Genomic DNA, 21,945 nt, shown 5'->3' with positions numbered 1-21,945 from the left:
CCTCTGATGCTGCTTGGCCTGCTGTGTTCATCCAGTTCTACACCTTGTTATCTCAGATTCTCCAGCATCTGCAGTTCCTACGACCGCTTCTCTTTTTGCCCTCCTGATTTCCCTCTCAAGAATGCCTCTACACTCTTTATACTCTTCAAGGCATTCATTAGATCCCAGCTGCCCATATCTAAGGTATGGCTCTTATTCTTAACCAGAACCTCTCTATCTTTATTCATCCATTGTCCCCTAATCTTATCAGCTTTGCCCTCCACTCTAACAGGAACATTGTGCCTCTGAACTCTCGTTATCACACCATTAAAAGCTTCCACTTGTCGAATTGCATGGTATTCTATCTATAAATGTAACACCTCCTTTACAGGCATTTTTGATTAACTGGCACCATCTTCTGGAGCATATAGTTTTCTTACATAAAGACGAATGATTAGGATCTAAAATGAACTGCCTTAGTGTGTTGTGGAGCCAAACAGATTAAGCCTTTCAAAACGAAACTAGATAAACAACTGACAATAAATGATTTGCAGGGTTAAAGAAAAAAGAGCAAGGGAATAGGGCTAGGTGATCTTTCATGCGCAAACTTAGTAAGTCAAGTCGTCTCCTTCGGTGCTTTAACCATTTCCTGTTTCTACGAATACGTGTATATTATTGCAAAATAACATTTTTTTTCCCAAAAAGGTACCAATTTTAATTTCTGACTTCAATTCAGATGAATTAACAAGGCTGAAATCTTGATCAAGTGCTGTAATATCTTGCCACGAACCTTCACCAACTCACGTAATAATTTATTTCATCGCGACTGCCAGGAATGCACAGAAAACAGCTTTACTTAAAAAGGGCCAAAGTACAAAATGTTTAGATTTTACTTTAGTTTTCCTTTCCTCCCCTAATATTTTTCCCTGCTGAAGATACGCACATGCGAACATGCAAAATTAGGAGCAGGCCATTCACCATCACCAGCACCACCTCGCCTCCAACGCAGCAAGTACATAGGAAGGCATGTAGAATGTGGGCCTTTGTTGGAAAGGTAATGAAGGTTAGAATTAGGGCACTGAGAAGTTCACACCCAAAATACTCTATAGTTTTGGTCTCCTTACACAAGGAAAGATATACCTGCATTACAAGCAGTTCAGAAAAGCACAATGATTCTGAGGGAGCTCAACAGGGCAGATGTTAAAGAGGATTTTCTTTTTTGCTCACACGAGAATTTAGAACACAAACAAGTAGGTTCAAAATTAGAAGTCATCCATTTGTGACAGAGATGAGGAGCAATTCTTCTCTAAGGATTCTTAATCTTTGAAATTCTCTTCCACGGAGCAGTGGGGTCACTATGTTCAAGGCAGAGTTAGACAGATTCTTGATGATAGACAAGGGAGTCAAGGGCTATGAGGGTCATGCAAACATATGAACTGAGGCAACAGTAAGGCTTTCAGCCCCTCAAGCCTAGATCCCGTTCAATAAAATCATGGCGGATTGGATCACTCCACATTCCTGCCTACACACAATAGCCCTTCACCCACTTGTTCACCAAGAACTTATCTACCTTTACCTTAAAAATATTCAAGGACTCTGCTTCCACAACATTTTGAGATCCAAAAACTCATAACCCTCAGAAAAAAATCTTATCTGCCCAAAATAGGTGACCCCTTATTTTTAAGATAATGACTCATAGATCTAACTTCGCTTACAAGAAGAAACATCCTTTTCACATGCAACCTGTCAAGACCCTCAGGATCCTGAATATTTCAACCAAGTGCATCTTACTCTCCTAACTCCTGCAGAATCAAGCCTAGCCTGTCCAATATTTCCTCAGAAGACAACTTGTCCATTCCAGGTATGAGTATAGCAAGGGTGATTTGAGCTGCTTCCAATGCTTTTACCTCCTTCCTTAAATAAGGAAACTAATACTGTACAAAGGACTCCAAATGTAGTCTCACCAATGCTCCACATAACTGAAGCATAACCTACCAACGTTTGTATTCAATTCCCCTAACAATAAACAATAACATTTTCTTGTTATCCTATTTAGTTGCTGCACGTGCTCAGTAACATTTTGCAACTCATGCACTTGGACACTTAGATCCCTCCAAACCTCAGAGTTCTGCAATCTCTTACTGTTTAGACAATATGCTTTTCTATTCTTCCTGCCAAAATCGACAATTTTGTATTTCCCCACATTATACGCCGTTTGCCAGATCCTTGCCCATTCATTGGAGTCCACAACTTTTGGCAGCCTCCTTATGAGCACTTTACAACTTACATTACTAATTATTTTTGCACCATCAGCAAATTTAGCAGCTATATCTTCAATCCCTTCATCCAAACCATTTCTATAAACTAAAAAAAGGACACCCCAGCACTTTTTAATTGACACGAATAAACTACTAAAACACATGGAGTCAAGGTTAACTTTAAAAGTGAATTCACCCAACCCTTGCGAAGTTGACATTCCCTGGGTTGTCAACAACGCCGTAAGCCATTTGGCCTCTCGCTGTGTTTACTAATGGTGATGGGGAGGGGGTTCGGTTAAAAGTGTTAGATCCTCTGCGTCCTGGTTACGGCTGTTGCAGACAAATAGACAGAGGTGAGACAATACCTTGGTCACAATTTCCTCTCTCGCTTCTCGTTTAAATTCTCTTCTTTCCGCGATTGCTTTCGCACTTTCAAACCTGCCTCCGTATTCCGCCATGTTGCCGTTACCTTAGCAACATGAACTTTTACGACAGCTGAAAACGACCGTCGTGAAGATTCGCCGATGTCCCGGAAGCTGCGCGCGCACTTTGTTGGAAGAATTTTTGCTTTTTTCTCCTTTTGATTTGATTATACGAGAATTCGATATAAACAAAAACAGAAGTTGTTGGCAAAGCTCAGCATCTGTGAAGAAAAAGTCAGAGCGTTCTGAGGAAAGGTCACTGAACCCGAAACGTTAACACTGATTTTTTTCTTCACAGATGTTGCCAGCTTTTCCAGCAACTTGTGTTTTTGTTTCTGATTTACAGCATCCTCAGTTCTTTCGGTTTTATTTGGATATAAACGTTCATTTCTAGTATCAAAATATATGCTAGCGCAAAAGAAAAGTCAAAAACTTTGTCAGATTTTAAAATCTACAGTTTAGTGTTGACTGAGGAATAATAGGAAGCAAAACTTAAAAATTGGCAGATAGTTGCTTCTGAAGCATAGCTAGGAGATGCACATCAGGACCGTGCAGAACCCCTGACAAGTAGACTCTAAGAAAACAGAAAACAAAAGAACTGCGGATGCTGGAAATCTGAGACAAAATATTGCTGCATAAACTCATCAGGACCGGCAGCATCTGTAGAGAGATGTGGAGAGAAAGGCCTTCCAAGAAACCTGTTGAATAAAATTTTCCTGCCAGGTTTGGAATGAAGATTTAGAGCATTATTTAGAGTTTCTTCCCCTAATATGGTGTGCAGAGACTGTCCTACAGAGAGCTGTTCAGGCACACCTACAAACACAAGACCAATAGTTAATTGGTAACTGCCACCTTTTGTGTCATGTTGTGACTGGGTTTGCAACTATTATGATCATACCCTAGTTGCCAGTAGCTAACTGACAAAAGACATTAGGAAATTTGCCATCCTTAGAAGAATCTATGTACTGTGTTTTATAATTTTGCATATCTGAATCAGATCCCCAACCCCCGCAGCCTCCTCTGCTCCAAGGAAAACAAACCCAGCCTATCCTCATAACTAAGACTTTTCCTCCCAGGCAACATTCTGGTAAATCTCCCCTGCACACTTTACAATACAATCACATCCCTCATAATGTGTACTCCAGAACTGCATACAATACTCTAGCTATGGCTTTATGCTGTATATAGTTTCAGCTAACCTCCCTGCTGTTAATGTCCGTGCCTTGTCTAATGTCAGATCTCTCTCGGTGACGTACAGAGTGAGGCTTACACTGGTTCTTTTAGGTCACACTTTGACCTGTCCAGTCCATGGGACCTCATCACGATCAAACAGGGAGTTACAAAACCCTTGGAATGTGCAAATATTGGAGAATGCACAAAGTTGTTCCAGATATAGACAATAGGCTGTACGAGTGATGGGATTGTGACAATTATTGTGCATTCTCTTGTTGAGCCTTATCCTGTGGTTTAATTGGCAACATTGGCATGGCAGCAGGAGTTGCACAGAATTGCAGCAGCCTCCTGGTGGTCTGAGTCGGCAGCAGGAGGTAGTGATTGCAGCTCCTCCCAGTGATCGGAGGCAGCAAAGACATGACTCCTTCTGGTGAATGATGCAAGATTCCCAAGCTGACCAAAATACCAGGCCGTAGCTAGGCCCAGGTGCCTGTAGCAGTGGATCCAAACACTTTTATGGTGAGAAGGCTTAAACTTTTAACATTCTTTTATTTCTGCCATTGTTTTCTTTTTAAATTCTGGTTTTGTTACCAAGATGGCATTGGAGAAAGGCGACTTTGTACACTTTTCACTGTATGTACGTATTCCTTTTACTTGAGTACACGTCAAAAAATTCTAATAAAGGCATAATCCCATCTGCCTTCTCAACACTTTATCTACTTGTCCTGCTACCTTAAGGGTCCACTGTACATGCACCGCAAGGTGCCCCAATCCTTGGTACTACCAATCATCATGTCCAAGTGCATCACTTCAAACTTAACCAGATTGGATTACATTTGCCACTGATCAGCCTGTCTATATCCTCCTATAACCTAAGCTTAGCCTATTCACCCCACTGGAAACAGATTTCCAGTCTCAAACGCACCCTCTCCTTCCTATCGCTAAACCAATCCTGAATCCAACTTGCCAAATTTCTTTGGATGCCATGGGTTCTTACCTTCAAGATCGGTCTCTCATTTGCAACTTTGTCAAAAGCCTTGCCATTCCAAACTGGCTGCATTAGAATGCATTGCCCTCTTCTACACACCTGGTCACCTCTTTGAATTTTTCAATCTTATAGGTCAGAAATGGCATCCCCTTGACAAAACCACACTGATGGTTCTTGATTAATCTTCATCCCTCCAAGTACAGATTAATTCTGTCCCTCTGAATTGCTTTCAATAGTTTCCTCCACTGAGGTTAGACTGACTCGCCTGTAGTTTCCTGCTTTATCTCTTACTCCCTTCTTGAATAATGGTATGTATCACATCGGCCATCCTCCAGCCCTCTGGCACCTCTCTTGTGGCCAGAGGGGTATTGAAAATTGTCAGCACCCATGCAGGCTGTGATTTCTTCCCTATTTACAGAAGACTCCCAATTGCATCATGTTTTTCCAATACTTGCTCTATCCATTTTGCCAATATTTCCAAGTTGCTTGTGGCAAGCACTTATGAAGCAAAAATTTAGCCTGGTTTTTGGGCTTAGTAGTAACAGAAAGGTACTTCTAATGCATTAAGTGACAGACTTCAACTTCAGAATTTTAACATAAATCTACACATGTACCCGATCGTGAAGTTGCAGCCAAATGCAGAAGCACAAGCCAATTCACTGTAAAACAAAAAGCAAATTCAAAGCTTTTACTTTCACTCCTTCCATTGCAACAAATTTAATCATAGGTATGTGGTAAAATGTCTGCTAGTACAGTATAATGGAATGACATACCAATATATTAAGCACACAGTTGATAATGGATTAGTGTCAACGAGCTCCTGTATACCCCATTTTCGATCTTGATGGATGCTGGAGATACTAGGATTAGGCTCTCTCACACCTCCTCACTGAGAAGAGGACAAGAAATATATCTTGAACAAAAACTTCTGCAGTTTAATTTTCTTCTGTTGGATCATCTGAAGCTGTGGCATCGGATGAAGGCAAGTATCGAGACATGAAAGTGTATCATCTCTTATTTATGAAGCTTTTTAAAATACATGATCCTATTACAATATATTTCCATATGTGAACAAGTTTATAAATAAAACTTAGATGTGGGATTACAAGTACATAATAGTTTTTTTGGTATATTTTAGTATTTTTCAATTATCACACACCAATTCCCTTGATCATAATAACTCTCTATGATTCTCATATTAGGTATACAACTACATAGGTTTTCTAATTCTCCAGCAGAAAAAACATGATAGTAACGATGGAAAACTGTAATGTTTTTGGGCCCAGTAGGGGGCAATGATGAGGCACTATCCACTTTAACTCCAGCTTTCAAATGCCAAGGAACAAGTAGATCTTGTGACTCAAAAGAGGTTCTATTTGTGTGAACAGGCAGCTTTGCACAGTTTTGTTCATTCACTATGTCTTTATTCTGATCTTCCAACTGACTGAAATGAGCTAAATCCACCTGATTGATATCTTGATCTTCATTCACTATTGGCATTGTGGTGCAATTTTGTCTTTTGGTTGTTTTTTTTCTTTCCATGAGGTATTTAGATTTTATATTGTCACGTTCCTGTTCCATTGCCCAAACATAAATCAGTCCCTTTCCTCCTGGTCGTAAAAGCCTTACAATCTCTTTGATGGCTGACAGTCGTCTTCCCTACAATAAAGACATTGAATAAGAACTAACACAAAACACAGCAAGACATTTTATACATTCTGCAGTTACAAATTTACAATAGAAAACAATGGAGACAACTGTTTAAGCAAAATAAGCATTATTTCACAAACATCCCCATTTAGGTTGCCTCATACCACTTGTCAGAAATAGATTTGGCAGGTGTTAGTAATGTGAGTTCCAGTCCCACATCAGGACCTCTTATCCATGGAAGGTACATCTGCAATGTGCCCAAGTATGTTGACTATCAGAATGTAATTACTTTCATTTAGCCTGATGACAAGTAGCAAGAACATGAATTGTCTCCTGTTTAGCCATCCTGCGGAAGGCAATGGCAAACCATTGAAGAACTTTGTCCGTAAGCATGGACCAATCAATTCAAGTCTACAGTCCAACAAGCTTAAAATACGGACAGATACAAGCAGACAGGAACAAGGAGTCTTTTATAAAACATTGATGTTTTAAAACATTTCGTTTAAAGTGAAATAGAATGTCCTGAGTGCGGTGGTCATGAGATCATGCTAATTGTGTGTGGTGACGATCAATGGTAGTATGGTTATCATGGGGGAAAAAGGCCCAAAAAAAACCTTTAGAAAAATCAAGTGCCAGTTTTCATAAGAGATATGAGGTAGCTGATAACTTTCCTGAGCACAGAGAACCACAGAGAGAAATGGGGTTAGCAGTAGATTCACTGTAAAGTAAAGAGAAGCCACCAAGCACAGTACCAATGAGATTGCATTCTCTGTTCAAAGAACTGAGACTTTTGGAGAGCTAAGGAGAAATGAGTCACTAGAAGATGCCAATCTGCTAGAAGCTGCTTTGGGATCTCAGATGAGTGAAACAACTTCTGAAGGACACTGAAAACTTGCCTGGTGTGGCAGGAAGAGCACAGCCTTGCTTAAAGCAAGGACTCATGTGAAATTGAAAGCTTAAATCTGCTGGGAGCATAGTTTAATGTATAAACAGGCCGTAGAGTACTTTGCTGGCGGTTTCGTAGTTAACGAAGGAAGTTTTCTGTAGTTTGATGAATTGGGTGCCTATTATGTCACTTTAGACCACATTGATTTTACTGTATTTGTTACAATGAAATCTTAAAAATGAAATCTTATGTAAATCTCAGTTGTGAGGTGTATATATATCTAAACTTAAGAGATTAGTTTTCAAGCTAGTGGTATACAAATATTATTTTTGTGAAGGGTTTAAAATAAAAAAAACAAGGTTAGCAAGCCCTTTCCAGAACAATGACCCAAGCCAGTGTCAAAGAACAGGTAACTGCTAAACCATTGGAACATACCTTAAGAACTAGCAGCAGGAGAAGTCAATTCAGCCCCTCAAGCCTGATCTGCCACTGAATACAAATCATAGCTGATTTCATCTCGGCCTCAACTCCACATTCCTTCCAGCTCCCCATAATCATTTAACCCGTTACTTATTAAAAATTTGTCTATCTCCTCTATAAATTTATTCAGGGTTTTGGCATCCTTCACACTCCGGGGTAGTGAATTACACAGATTCACAACCTTTGAGAGAAGTGATTCCTCATCTGTTTAATGTCATCCCTTAGTCTAATATTACCACCTCTCATTCTGTATCTGCTCTATGATATTATCAAGCTGGAGGGGGTTCAGAAGAGATTTACCAGGATGTTGCCAGGTACGGACGGTTTGAGTTATAAGGAAAGGCTGGATAGGCTGAGACTTTTATCACCTGTAACGGTGTTAAATGATTATGGGGAGCTGGAAGGAATGTGGAGTTGAGGCCGAGATGAAATCAGCTATGATTTGTATTCAGTGGCAGATCAGGCTTGAGGGGCTGAATTGACTTCTCCTGCTGCTAGTTCTTAAGGTATGTTCCAATGGTTTAGCAGTTACCTGTTCTTTGAGCGTAGGAGGTTGACAGTCTCAGGTGATAGGTTGACAGGTGACCTGATTGAAGTTTATCTATACCTTTCATTATTTTATAGAGTTGATGGATGTTTTCTTTTCCCTAAGATAGGGAATTTCAAGACTAGGGGGCACATTTTTGAGGTGAGAGGAGAGAGGTTTAAATAAGACATAAGCGACAAACTTTTTACACGGAGGGAGGTTCACATGTATAATGAACTTCCTGATGAAGTAGTGGATGCAAGTACAATTACAACGGTTAAAAGACATTTGGATGGATATATGAACAGGAAGGGTTTGGAGGGATATGGGCCAGGAGCAAGTACATGGGACTGTTCAGATCGAGGGGTCTGTTTCCATGACGTATGACAACTTTGTCAATCCCCTTTAGTACCTTCTATACCTCAATTGCATTTCCTCTCATCTTTCTTAACGCTAGAGGGTACAGATCAGATCTGCTCAATCTCACTTCATAAAAACAACCCTTTCAGCCCTGAAAATTAATCTAGTGAACCTTCTCCAAACTGTCTCCAATGCAATTACATCTTTCCTCTACTAAGGGGATCTAAACTGTACTCCAGATGCAGTTTCAACGAAGACTTGCAAAATTGCAATAACAGTTCCCTGAAATTATACTCCATTCCTTTAGCAATGGATGACAAAGTTCAATTTCACCTCCCTATTACCTGCTGGACCTGCATTTTAGCTTTCTGTGACATGTACACGAGGACACCCAGAACCTACCGCACCAAAGCATTTTAAAGTTTCTATCCATTTAGATAATAAGTTGCCTTCTTATTCTTCCCACCAAAATGGATAACCTCTCAGTTATTTACGTTAAACTTGATCTGCCAAATTTTGGCCCATTCACTGAACTTATCCGTATCCATTTGTTAACTTCCTAGTTCATCATTGCAACTTACTTTCTCTCTCTCCTATTTTAGTGTCATCTGCAAATTTTGGAATAACTCATTCTGTCCCTGAATCCAAATCATTAATGTAGATTGTAAAGTTGTTGGGGCCCTGAGGACTGAACTTTGTGGCATCCCACTAGTTACAGCTTGCCAACCAGACAAAGACCAATTTATCCCAACTCGCTGTTTTCTGTTGTTTAGCCAATCCTCTAACCTCCTTAAAATAAGTGGAACATTGCACATGCAAACAGTTTCCATTCTCAGGAAGCAGTGGGTCAGCTGAAGAGTTCCACGTGAGATGTGCTTTGGAATTTGAGGAGGGTAAAAGGGGAAAGAAGCTGTACAATGATAGGTTGTAAGCAGCACAGGTTTCTGCAACAACTTTGGGAATTAGAGTTATAAAAATTAAAACCCTTCTGAGCTGTAATTGTCATTTTACATCATGACTAATTTCACACAATTACATAATAACTACACAGCCAAGTAATCATACTGTACAAATTTACTGCATTTTAAAATCCACTGGAACACACATCAAATATTTGCTGGTTCACATTGAAACAGCAGGTTATGATTCTAAATAAATTCCCAAAGAGAAGTTTGAATTTACCTCTGTTGAAAAGTGATGAACAACAGCTATAGATATACAGGCATCAAAAACACCACTGCGCAGGGGCACAAGCAAGCCATCACAGATGAAGACCTCAAAATTTCTCTTTCTGCAAATATGAACAAGACTTTTGCTGTGATCACAACCCACCTGTTAAATAAGAACATACGAAATTGCTGAAATGGAACTTTCTAAAAATATAAATTATGCAATCACAACATTTTCAAACTTGTAATCAAGTATTGGCAAGCTGTTATTCTTTCTATATACAAGTGTGTCTTTCAACTCTGTAAACAAAGTATTGAGTTCTGATGAAAGAAGACTGACCAGGACCATTTACACCGTTTCACTCTCCACCATACCTGCTGAGAATTCCAATGAATTCCAACTGAAGTTGAACTCTAACTTTATCAGACATGCCATTAAGGTGCTGTTGTTGCCAATGTGGTGACCTCTAGCTTGGAGAAGTCAAGCACCGACTCTCTGATACTTCACTATCCTCCTCAGGATCATAACCCCAGCTTTTAACATCAGGCTGTAATTTTCAGGGTTGTCACTGACCTCATCTCTTCTGGAGATCTGCACACCACAGCTTCCCACCTAATAGTCCCTTAACGACACACAGTCCGGTTCTACTTCCATCCAAAATCCATAAACTGGGCTACTTGTTATCTCTGTCCTCCACTTGTTCAGTCTCTCCTCACTTACATTCATGAGCCTTCTGACACTAAGTCAATTCCACAAGTTCCAGTTTTCTGGCCCTGGTCATTTCCTCTACACAACATCAGCCATCAGGAGGGTCTGAACGCTCTCTACTTCTTGCAAAGAAGCCTGCACAGTCTCCATCGACCACTACCATCCTCCTGGTTGAGCTTGTTTTCACTTTGAACAATTTCACCTTTAACATATTTCACATTCTCCAAGTCAAAGGACAATGGCTATGGGCAACTGCATGGCTCCCAGCTATGCGTGGGGTATGTAGAATATTCCTTATTCCATTTCTACACGAGGCCCCTATCCACAACTCTTTCCCCAGTACGTCAATAATGTCATCAGTGTTGTTTCCTGCTCTCACCTGGAATTTTAAAATATAATCAGTTTTGCTTCCAATTTCCATCCGCTCTCTCTCTCCTTGACTTCTGTGTTTCCATTTCTGAGAATAGACTGTCCACCAACATTCATTACAAACTCACTGACTGCCACAGTTACGTTGATTGCATCTCCTCACACTCTGTACCTGCAATGATTCCATTCCATTCACGAGTTCTTCCATCTCCATTGCATCTGTTCTGAAGATATCACTTTTCACCAGGCTGTCTTCGACAGGACCTCCTTTGTCCCGAACTGGGTAATCCCCACTTCATGGTTGACAGAACTGGCAGCTGTATCTGACCCACCTCCTGCACTTCAGTCCTCACCCCTTCTCCTCCTTCCCAAGACAGTGATAGGATTCCCTTTGACCTTACCAAGACCAAACACAGACTGGCTGACTATTTTGCGGAACATCACCATTCTGTCTGGAGAAATGAACACAGCCTTCCAGTTCCTTGCCATTTCAAAAAACTACCTTGCTAACATTTCTGTCCTGAGCTTGGAATATTCCAGTGAAACACATGCAAGCTCAAGGCACACCATCTCATTTTTCACTGAAGTACTTTACAGCCTCCAGACTCAGTACTGAATTCCATAATTTCAGGGTCTGACTGCATGTCCTTCATTTTTCTTACGTTCTCACCCAACCTCCTTTCCCCACCACCTCCCCCATCCCCAAGCTGTGTCAGCAGAGGGTACCCATTTTCTCTCTTTCACACCTTAATTTACACCCATTTTTCATGTCTTTTGCCACATCAGCAATCCTTTTGTTTTTTTTACACTGGGCCTCCACACCATCTGTTCCTGTCGCTCCTTCTCCACATCTGTCAAAAATATAAAAACGACCATTTTCCAACACATTCAGTTCTAGAAAGTCTCATATTGGATTCAAAATATTAACTTTGCTTCTCTCTCCACAAATGCTGTCAGACATGCTGAGTTTCTTCAGCACTTCGGGATTTTGCTTCACATTTCCAGCAGCCACAGTATTTTGCTTTTATTTGTTAAGTATTTCTGTAGTTTCTATTTTGTTTCAGATCCTCAGCATCTGCAGAAGTTTGCAATTACATTTTACAAGCAACTTGATATTCAGATTGAAGATTCTCAGAATATTAAGCATACAAATAATATCATACATTTTCTTTGTATCATAAATTTACGTTTGTGGCAATTCAGATTTATTACTTTCCCTCCTTTCTAAGCTTAGCAGTGGAGACTTTGCTACTGATTGCACAATATTTAGAAACATTCATAATTCCTCAAACTAAATCAGTCCATGTTCATGTCCACATGCAGCAAGACCTGGACAACATTCGGTCTCAGGCTAATAAGTGACCAGTGACATTCACAGCACATAAGTACCAAGCAATGACCATCTCCAACAAGATATAATCTAACCATCTCCCTTTGACATTCCATGCATTACCACTGCTGAATTCCCTAACATCAATATCCATTATTAGTATTAATGAGAAACTGAACAAAGCAAAGCAGCTAGAGAAATGCTGTAGCTGTAAAAGCAGATGTGTGACTGAGAATGATGAGGAAATGACTCACCAAGTCTGCTCACCATCTACAAGGCACAGGTTATGGTGTGATGGTATAGCCCTCATTTTCCAGGATAGCAACACAGTGAATATAGGAATACAGGAACAAGAGTAGGCCATTCAGCATATCAAGCCTGCTTCACCATTTAATATTATCATGGTTGATTGAACACTTAAATGCCTTTCACACACATTATCCCCTTAACCCTTAACGCTACTGATAATCAGAAATTTGTCAATCTTTACCTTAAATAGAAGGCCAAGCTTTCATGACCCTCTTGGACAGAGGACTCCAAAGAGTCTTAACCCTCTGCGTGAAAAAAAAAAACATTTCAGTCCTAAATAGCATTCCCCTTCTTTTCAAATTGTGCCCCTAGTTTTAGATTCCCTAACCCAGGGAAACATCTTACCTGCATCTACTCTGTCTGTCCCTTTTGGTACTTTGTAGGTTTCAACAGGATCTCATTCTTCAAAACTCTAACAATACAGACCCAGTTGGCACAATGTATCTTCATTATGACAGTCCTTTCATCCCAGGATGAAGTCTCATAATACTCTGTTGCACTCCCTCTATGGCAATGGTATCTTTTCTGATGTTAAAAAAGCAGCAAAACTGCAGAAAATACTCTAGCTGCATTCTAACCAAGCTCCTATACAATCGAAACAAGACTTCACTACTCCTGTATTGAAATCCCCTTGCAATAGAGGCTAACACTCCATTAGCATTTCTATTAGTTTGTTAGCCTCTCGGTGATTTATTGACAAGGATATCAAAGTCCCTTTGTACATCTACACTTTGCAACTTCTTACCATTTAAGAAGTTCTCCATCTATCTGCTCCTCCTACCAAGATGAATCACCCCTCATTTACCACATTATATTCCATCTACCGTGTTCTTGCCCACTCACTAGGCCTGTCTGAAACATTCCTGAAACCTCTAAATCTTCCTCACAGCATTCCCACTTAGCTTTGTATCATCCCCAAATTGGAAATGTTACCTTTGGTGCCCACAGCTAAATCATTGAGATACATTGCGAACAACTGAGGCCCAAATACTGATCCTTGCAGTAGCCCTCTATTCACAGCCTCCCTATGACAGAATTTATTCCTACTTCGTCTTCTGCCTTTTACCTAATTCTTAATCCATGCCAGTAGATTACCTCCTATCACATCAACTTTATTTTCACCAACCAGTCTCAAGGGGGGAACCTGGTCAAAAATCATCTGAAAATCCAAGTATGCCAAGTCCACTTACTCCCCTGTATCAATTGTGTTCACAACATGCTCTAAAAACTCCACAACTCTGTCAAACACAGTTTCCCGTTCACAAATCCATGCTAACTAGGTCTTATCAGATCATTATTATCCAAGCGTCCATTTATCACATCCATTATAATAGATTCTACCCTACGCCATACGACTAATGTAAGGCTAACAGGTCTGTAGTTCACCATTTTCTCTCTCGCTTCCTTCTTGAATAGCCAGATGACCTTTGCTAATTTCCAGTCTGCAACAATCATTCAATGACCATCAATGCGCTGACTATCTCTATAGCGTCCTCTTTCAAAACTGGGGTGTAGAATTTCAAGTCCTAGGGACTTACCAACTTCCAGTCCCATTAATTTCTATTGTGCAACTTTCTAACTACTACTAATTTCCTTCAACTCTCAATTCTCCCCAACATTTGGATCTCTTTCGGGGATCTTGCATCTCTCTCAGTAAAACATATGCAAATTAACCATTTAGCTTCTCTTCCATTTCTCTATTTCCCATCCTAGATTCTCCTGGCTTGGTCTGTCATGGCATTCACATCCAAATGTTTCCTTTTTACATACCAGAAGCTTTACAGCCCATTTTTATGTCTCTACATCCCTTTGCACAGTTACACTTTCCAACTTCTTCCTATTTAAGAAATACTCCACACATCTGTTTCTCTGCATTTATATTATATTCTTTATCAGTTTCTTGGTCTTCCTTTGCCGTATTCTAAAAAACCTCAATCCTCCGATTTCCTACTAGTCTGGCGATTTATACAATCTTTAATTTCCTTTGTCAAATACTATATATAACAAGCATACATATAGAAGATACATGGGTAAATGATCTCAGTCATTTCCAAGAATGTACATCAAAAAATGCATTAAAATGGTCCTAAGCTGGGCTGAAGACTGCAGGTTCAACTGTCAAACTTGTTTTTTTTATTAATTTGTCTCAACTCTAATTTAGGTTTTAATTAGGACTCTATTCGAAATGGTCCAAGAAATGAAATTTTCATTTCAAAAGGGAATGCAATAAAAATGCGAGATACAGGATAAAAGATTAGCCAATGACTCTCATTATTTCATAATCACTTGTATTCTAACCTAAATAACAAATACATTTGAAAGTTCAATAAACATAGCTCACAGCATTACTGACTTTGATGCACATGCACATTGAATACTTTTGGCAGTGTGGCACATCACATGGCAGCAGATAATGTGTTTGACAAGCACAGGCAAAATAGAATACAACTTGTTTAGTATTAAACTACTAACCCTATCCTTGCCACAACATAAGTATTTTTCTTGTGTTTAAAATACATGAGCCAATATCACCTAGTTTAACAATCTGAATAAAAGGGCCATATATGAGATAGCAGTGCTAAAAATAATAAATGCAAGTCAAAAATATTACTTCAGACAGTTACATTGTAGGCATAGATAAAGGGAAGACGAGACAGAAGGGCACACTGGAGAATGGACTGGATGGTGGTGGTGACTACAGAGCTGGAAGCAGAAGGCACAATGGTGAACGAAGATCAGAGGGAAAGGAGACCCTTTCCTGCCATCAAATGAAACCTGGAGATTTTCCTGTGGATACACAAGAATGTAGCCGAACCATCCTAAGAAGAACGAACTGCTGATATGGTAAGTCAGAAACAAAAACAGAAATTGCTGAAAAAACTCCGCAGGTCTGGCAGCATCTGTGAAGAAAAATCAGAGTTAATATTTAAGGGCCAGTGACCCTTCCTTCCTATTGGAAGGTCTTTCAATTCAAGGCTATAGGCCATGGCATACATCATAATGTAGTTATTGAGGAAAACTAAACAACTTCAAAGCGCATTACATCATTGTTTTAAAAGGAGGAAACCAAAATAATCTGGGGAAATGGAGTATGTCAGCATCAGCACAGGGATCAGGGCTGAATGGCCTCCATCTTTGCTTTTTTTCCCTCTATCTTTTAATGGAAAATTTCTTAGTCTGAGTCCAAGGAATGGTTTGGAAATGTTAGTGGTTAGTAGGGTTTAAAATGATGTACTGTGTCAGAAATGTCCAATTACCAAGCCGACTGCCTTTGTAAATAAAATTCCACGCACTTAATTTACCCTATAAATAGTACACAACACTGAATACAGTTTCTTCAACATTAATTTAAAAATTCAAATGTTAAACACAACCATTTTGTACTTGAAGATTTAAGAAAACATATTTACCATGAACAGGTCCTTGTTCACACCTAGATATTTGCCATTTCCGCAACCAACATCAGCCACAAAGGCTCCAGCTGGTAATGCTTTCAGGAATTCAGTCACTTTAGGCCATGGGGTGTGTCTGGTACTGCTGAAGTGACCAGCAATCTCATCATAGACATCATGTACATATTTGTGCTCTAGCTTGGAGGCATCCCCATCACTACTTGGCACCAATGTTGGGGTATCCTTGCACTTCCAAGTACTCTGACTGTCACAGACTTCTGGGTAAGCTGCAGACAAAAGTATAACAGCCTTGTTCTAATTAAACATATTTAACATCTGAAATGAAAACTAAAAGAAGAATACACAGGCAAAACATTTGTACATTTCCGTAAAGAAAAAAGTTGTTTCAAAGCAAAAACTATATTATTAACAAACAAACAATGATTAAAAAGAATTTTCCCTCAAATTGACTATTTCACAAATTATTTCAGATGTCCATTTCCTATCCTTTTTACTGATTTATTGAGAGCTGTGCAATCATTTTCAGATTTAATCTGTTCAGATAGAAATTTCATTGTCGGTTTAGTTTAGATGTTAGCACAAATAAATCTGAACTGATGATGAATGCTGACACAGCTCGACAAACATAGGAAAACATCTCAATTTTTCAACAATCTTCACTTTTATGATATTTAAAACAGTAAAAACATTCTTCAGACTGGAAGTAGATCATTATTTGGCAAATTCCACAATTGGTACACTATAGTAGTGTAAGCAGAGCAGTGACAAAGAGAATGCAGCAATGATGACCACTGAACTTCTCACGGAGTCAAAGAAAGCTCATTGTTTCCTTGGAGGGATGGAAGATGATCAAAGAGGGTACTATGATTGCATTAAAGAAACTACAGCATTTGAGTTTAGAGGAATGATCTTATTCAAACATACAAAATTCTGAGGGACCTTGACAGGGTAGATGATGGTGCCACTTGTGGAGGAATCTCAAATTAAGAAACAAAGTTACAGAATGAGGAGACACTCATTTAAAACTGAAATGCAGGTGAATGTCTGAAATTGTCTGCTCTGAAGAGTTGTTCATTTTACACCTTCATGGGACATGGGCATCGCTAGCCCGCCAGCATTTATTCCTCATCCCCAGTCGGCCTTCAGAATGTCAGCAGTGCTGTCTTTTTGAATTGTTGCAATCTGTGGGCTGTTGTTAGGCCCACAATGCTCTTAGGGAGGGTATTCCAAGATTTTTGACCCAGCTACAGTGACAGTATTTTCAAGTCAGGATCATGAGAGGCATGATGGAGGACTTGCAAGTGGTGGTGTTCAATGTATCTGCTGCCCTTTTCCTTCTAGATGAAAGCTGTCATGGATTTGGAAGCTGCACTTTAATATTCGTTATTGAACTTCTGCAGTACATCTTGTAGATAGCACATATTGCTGCTACTAAGTTCGGTGGTGGAGGTATGGAGGTTTCAGAATGTGGTGCCAATCAGTTGGGTCGCTTTGCCCTGGATGGTATCAAATCTCTTGAATGTGATTGGGGCTGCACTCATCCAGGCAAGTGGGGAGTATTCCATCACACTCCTGATTACACCTCGTAGATGGTGGACAGGTCTTTGGAGTCAGGAGTCGAGTTACTTACCGCAGTATTCCTAGCCTCTGACCTTCTCATGTAACCATAATATTTATGCAGCAAGTCCAATTAATCAATAGCAATCCCCAGGACGTGGATAGTAGGGGATTCTGTGATGGTAACACCATTGAATGTCCAGTGATGGTGGTCAGATTGTCTAGTGATGGTGGTCAGATTGTCTGTTATTGAAGATGGTCATTGCCTGGCATTTGTGTGGTGTGAATTGCCATTTGTCAGCCAAAGCCTGGATATTGTCCAGCTCTTGGTGCATTTGGACACGCACTACCTCAGTAACTAGGAATCATGAATGGTGCTGCACAATCATCACTAAACATCTCCACTTCTGACCCTATGTGAAGGGAACGTCACTGATGAAGCAGCTGAAAATAGTTGGGCCAATGACACTACCCTGAGGAACTTCTGTAGAGATGTCGTGGAGCTGGGATGACCTACCTCCAACAACTACAACCATATTCCTATATGCCAGATGTGACTCCAACCAGTGGAGGGTTTTCCTGCTGATTCCCATTGATTCCAGGTACGCAAGGGCTCCGTGACCCACACTCAGACAAATGGGGCCTCAACGTCACTCTCACCTCACCTTGTTAAGGTTAGCATACTGAGAGTAGTTAGAGAGGAGGTCGATAGATTTTTCAAATATTAAGGAGTTGATGGCTATGCCGAGCTGGCAAGGAAGAGTTGAGGCCTGGTCCAGATCAGCATGATTTTCTTAAATAGCAGGGCAGGCTTGAGGGGCCAAATAGTCTCCTCTAGCTCCTTTCTTTTCTTATTATGGGGACAAGAAAGCAAAACTGGCTAAAGTGCATTGGCAAATTAGATAAAAGATTAGATATACCATTTGGGATACAGTGCAAACAATTTAAGAAGATGTTTTAAAATACACAAAATTGGTACAATCACAACAAATACGGAAAATTCCAAGGGAAGAACCCATATCCATAGTTAACTAGAAAAGTTAAAGCTAGAATCAGACTTAATCATACAAGGCAAGTCAGAAGATTGGACAGAATATGAAGAATCACCAAAAAAAAGGAGTGAAAACTTATAAAATCTAGCCAGAAAAAAAAACTGATAGAAGGGACTTCCATATATATTTTTAAAAAAAGACAACTTAACAAAGCGTGCTTTAGTCACACTGAAAGTGACTCTGGAGAATTTATACTGGAAAGTAGAAAGGCGGCAGACGAATTGGACAGTTATTTTGCATCAATCTCCACTACGGAGGACTTGAGTAGTGATAAATAAGCAAATGAAAGGGAGATAGTAACAGAGGAAAAGGTACTCACCCAGACAAGTACTGAGTGAATTGTTGGAGTTGTGGACTGACAAGTGCTCAGGGTCTGGATCTTAAAAACTGTGGCTGGTGAGACAGTTGATGCATTGATTTTAATTTTCCAAAACTTCCTTAATTCAGGGAAGGTCCCATTCAATTCAAAGATAGAAAATGTAACGTCTTTCTTCAAAAGGGAAAGTTGACAGAAAAGACAGGCTAGTTGGGTTAGTATCTACCATAGGGAAAATATTAGAAGCTATTATTAAAGAAATTATAGCAGGGCACTTAAGTTCAGGTAATCAGGCAAAGTAAACATGGTTTTGTCAAAGGCAAATCACGTTTGACAAATTTAATGGAATGTTATGAACAGCTAATACCTGCTGCGGATAAAGGGAACTTAAATATTGTACTCAGATTTCCAGAAGGCATTTGATAAAGTGCCTCAAAGATTACTGCAGAAAATAGAAGATCATGGTGTTAGGGTAGCAAAGTAGCATGGAAAGATTAACTGCCTAACAGGAAGTAGATGTATGATTGCCAAACTTGATGACCCAAAGCTAAGTCTAAAAAAAATAAGTTGAGAAGAGGGCATAAGGATACCCCAGAGAGATAGACTGTTTAAGTAGTGGGCTAAAGGAGAAAATCTGGGAAAATGTGAAATTGTCCATTTTGGGAGGAAGAATAAAAATGCATACTTTTTAAATGGTGAGAGACTGCAAAGCTGCGAGACGCAGAAGGATCTTGACGTTCTAGCACACAAATCAAAAAAGATTATTATCTAGGTACAGCTAGTAATTCAGAAACCGCAATGAATTATACCATTTATCATGGGAGAGATTGAATACCAAAGTAGGCACGTTATGCTTCATTTACAGGCGAGATTTGAAGTACTTTGCACAGTATTGGTCACTTTATTTAAGGAAGGGTGTAAATGCATTAGGAGCAATTCAGAGAAGGCTTACCATACTAATAGTTGGAATAAGGAAGTTGTCTTATGAGGAAAGGTTGGACAGATTAGAATCGAGTCCAATGGAGTTTAGAAGAGTAACAGACAACTTGTTTGAAACAAACATTTAAGATCCTAAGGGGTGTTGATGGAGTAGATGTGTAGAGGATGTTTCCTGTTATGGGAGAATCTAAAGTCAGGAACCACCATCTAAAACTCAGGAGTTGCCCAGTTCATACAGAGATGAAACTGAAAGTACCAAAGGGATGAAAGATTATTGGGGGCATGCAGAAATGTAGACTTGAGGTTAAAATCATGATCTTATTGAATGGTGGGCCAGACTTGAAGGGCCAAATGGCCTATTCTAGTGCCTTGTTTGTGTATTTGTATGAATTTTTTTTTCAGAGGGTAGTAAGTCTTCGGAGATCTATGTCTGAAAAGGTGGTGGAAGCAGAGTCTTTGGATTTTTTAGTCAGAGATAGATAAATACTTGTTAAGTAAAGGGTGAAAGATTATGAAGGATAGATGGGAATAGACTTTAGCATCTGCAGTTCTTGGTATCTTAAATGGGAATACGGATTTGAGCTTGCAATCAGATCAGCCATAGTTTTAATGTATAGCAGATTGGAACCAAGGAGCTGAATGATCTACTCTTGCACCTTGTCCACATGTCACAAATGAAGGAAGCATTCAGGGAATTTGAAGATATTGGGGAGGCGATGGCCTAATGGTATTATCGCTGCACTGTTAATCCAGAGACCCAGATAATGCTCTGGGGATCCAGGTTCAAATCCCACCACGGAAGTTGGTGGAATGGGAATTCAATAAATATCTGGAATTAAGAGTCTAATGATGACCGTGAATCCATTGTTGATTGTTCTAAAAACCCATCTGGTTCGCTAATGTCCTTTAGGGAAGGAAACTGCAATCCTTACCTGGTCTGGCCTACATGAGACTCCAGACCTACAGCAATTTCTGGGCAAGAAATGCTGCCTAGCCAGGGACACCCTCATCCCATGAATGAATAAAAAAAAATTTGAATATCAGGTTCAAAGTAATACATTTCAGTTCACCTACATAAAATCCATTTCCCTGGGTTTTTCTATTAGACTATTTCCCTGCCCCATCACCATCGTCAGTTTAAGAAAAGGCCTTGCCTTCAAATGCTTCAAATACTGGTTTTAAATTTCCTACAGCCTTTAAACTCAATAGATATTAATCTCTCATGTTCTGAATGGTGTTATATTATATTACAAGAATTCATTTTTGCTGTTAAGTCTGTTCCACATGTCTATTAACTTACACTTTCCTCACAATCTAATAGAATTATGCATGGAGCACTTGAAATAATATTAAGATCATAACATCATCTAATCAACTGGCAGCATCACAAAACCTCAGGGTTGGAAAATAAATATTAAAAAAAAGGGAAAACTAAGAGCAAGGTGCCTAACATTGCTTTCTTACAGATTGCAATAAACAGGCCGAACAGTTAATTAAATGAGGAGAGACTCAAAGGAAATCACCCAAATAATTTCTTGGTGAGGAAATCATCCACTGTAAAGGAACAGCTCAGAAAAATAAAATACCTACCACAATCACACAATGTTGACCTGACTTTTCGAAAAGTAAAACTTGTCCTTGCTCCCCTTTTGTTTAAGGTCAAGTTACTGATGTCATCAGTGATGGTACGAGTCTTTTGTATCTCTGATGCTGACACCACATCAAACTTCCTAGGGGTAATTCTGTTGAATGCAAAGGGATAACAATTGGCCCAGATACTTGCAGTGGCAATAACAGTGAATCATTTCTGACACTACACAGCAACTTCAGGAGTCCTTGCATACGCAGCATAACAGGGAAATCCAAAAGTTGTCAGTGATTATACACTCGAAGTGAGATTCCTGGAATGAAATCCATGAGTTCCTAGTCAGTGAACACTTTCACTCGTAGTAGATTATTGTGAAAAGCTGACTGAGAAATAACTGAATATCAACAGCATATTACGTTCTTAATTACCTCTAAACAGCTTCAACTTACCCTGAAAAGTTAATTTATATTGG

The 21,945-nt window shown here is 39.6% G+C and overlaps 2 protein-coding genes across 4 annotated transcripts in view; both read right to left on the bottom strand.

Moving 5' to 3' along the window:
* The window catches only part of cwf19l2 (CWF19 like cell cycle control factor 2), a 142,303-nt gene extending 139,592 nt beyond the window's left edge, over window positions 1–2,711 (bottom strand). For all 3 annotated transcript variants that reach the window (XM_048597725.1, XM_048597726.1, XM_048597728.1), the window contains exon 1: window positions 2,603–2,711. In XM_048597725.1, the coding sequence (XP_048453682.1) occupies window positions 2,603–2,695 (93 nt within the window). In that variant the 5' untranslated portion in view covers window positions 2,696–2,711. The remainder of the gene's footprint in view (window positions 1–2,602) is intronic.
* A 2,810-nt stretch (window positions 2,712–5,521) lies between these two features.
* The window catches only part of alkbh8 (alkB homolog 8, tRNA methyltransferase), a 57,430-nt gene continuing 41,006 nt past the window's right edge, over window positions 5,522–21,945 (bottom strand). The window contains exons 8-11 of the mRNA XM_048598203.1: window positions 21,476–21,627; window positions 16,019–16,287; window positions 9,905–10,054; window positions 5,522–6,479 (exon numbers count right to left, since the gene is read on the bottom strand). Of these exons, the coding sequence (XP_048454160.1) occupies window positions 5,955–6,479; window positions 9,905–10,054; window positions 16,019–16,287; window positions 21,476–21,627 (1,096 nt within the window). The 3' untranslated portion in view covers window positions 5,522–5,954. The remainder of the gene's footprint in view (window positions 6,480–9,904; window positions 10,055–16,018; window positions 16,288–21,475; window positions 21,628–21,945) is intronic.

The sequence above is a fragment of the Rhincodon typus genome, chromosome 6 (assembly GCF_021869965.1).
Source record: "Rhincodon typus isolate 14 chromosome 6, sRhiTyp1.1, whole genome shotgun sequence".
Classification (NCBI taxonomy): Eukaryota; Metazoa; Chordata; class Chondrichthyes; order Orectolobiformes; family Rhincodontidae; genus Rhincodon; species Rhincodon typus.
This window is presented reverse-complemented; position numbering and strand designations above follow the sequence as displayed.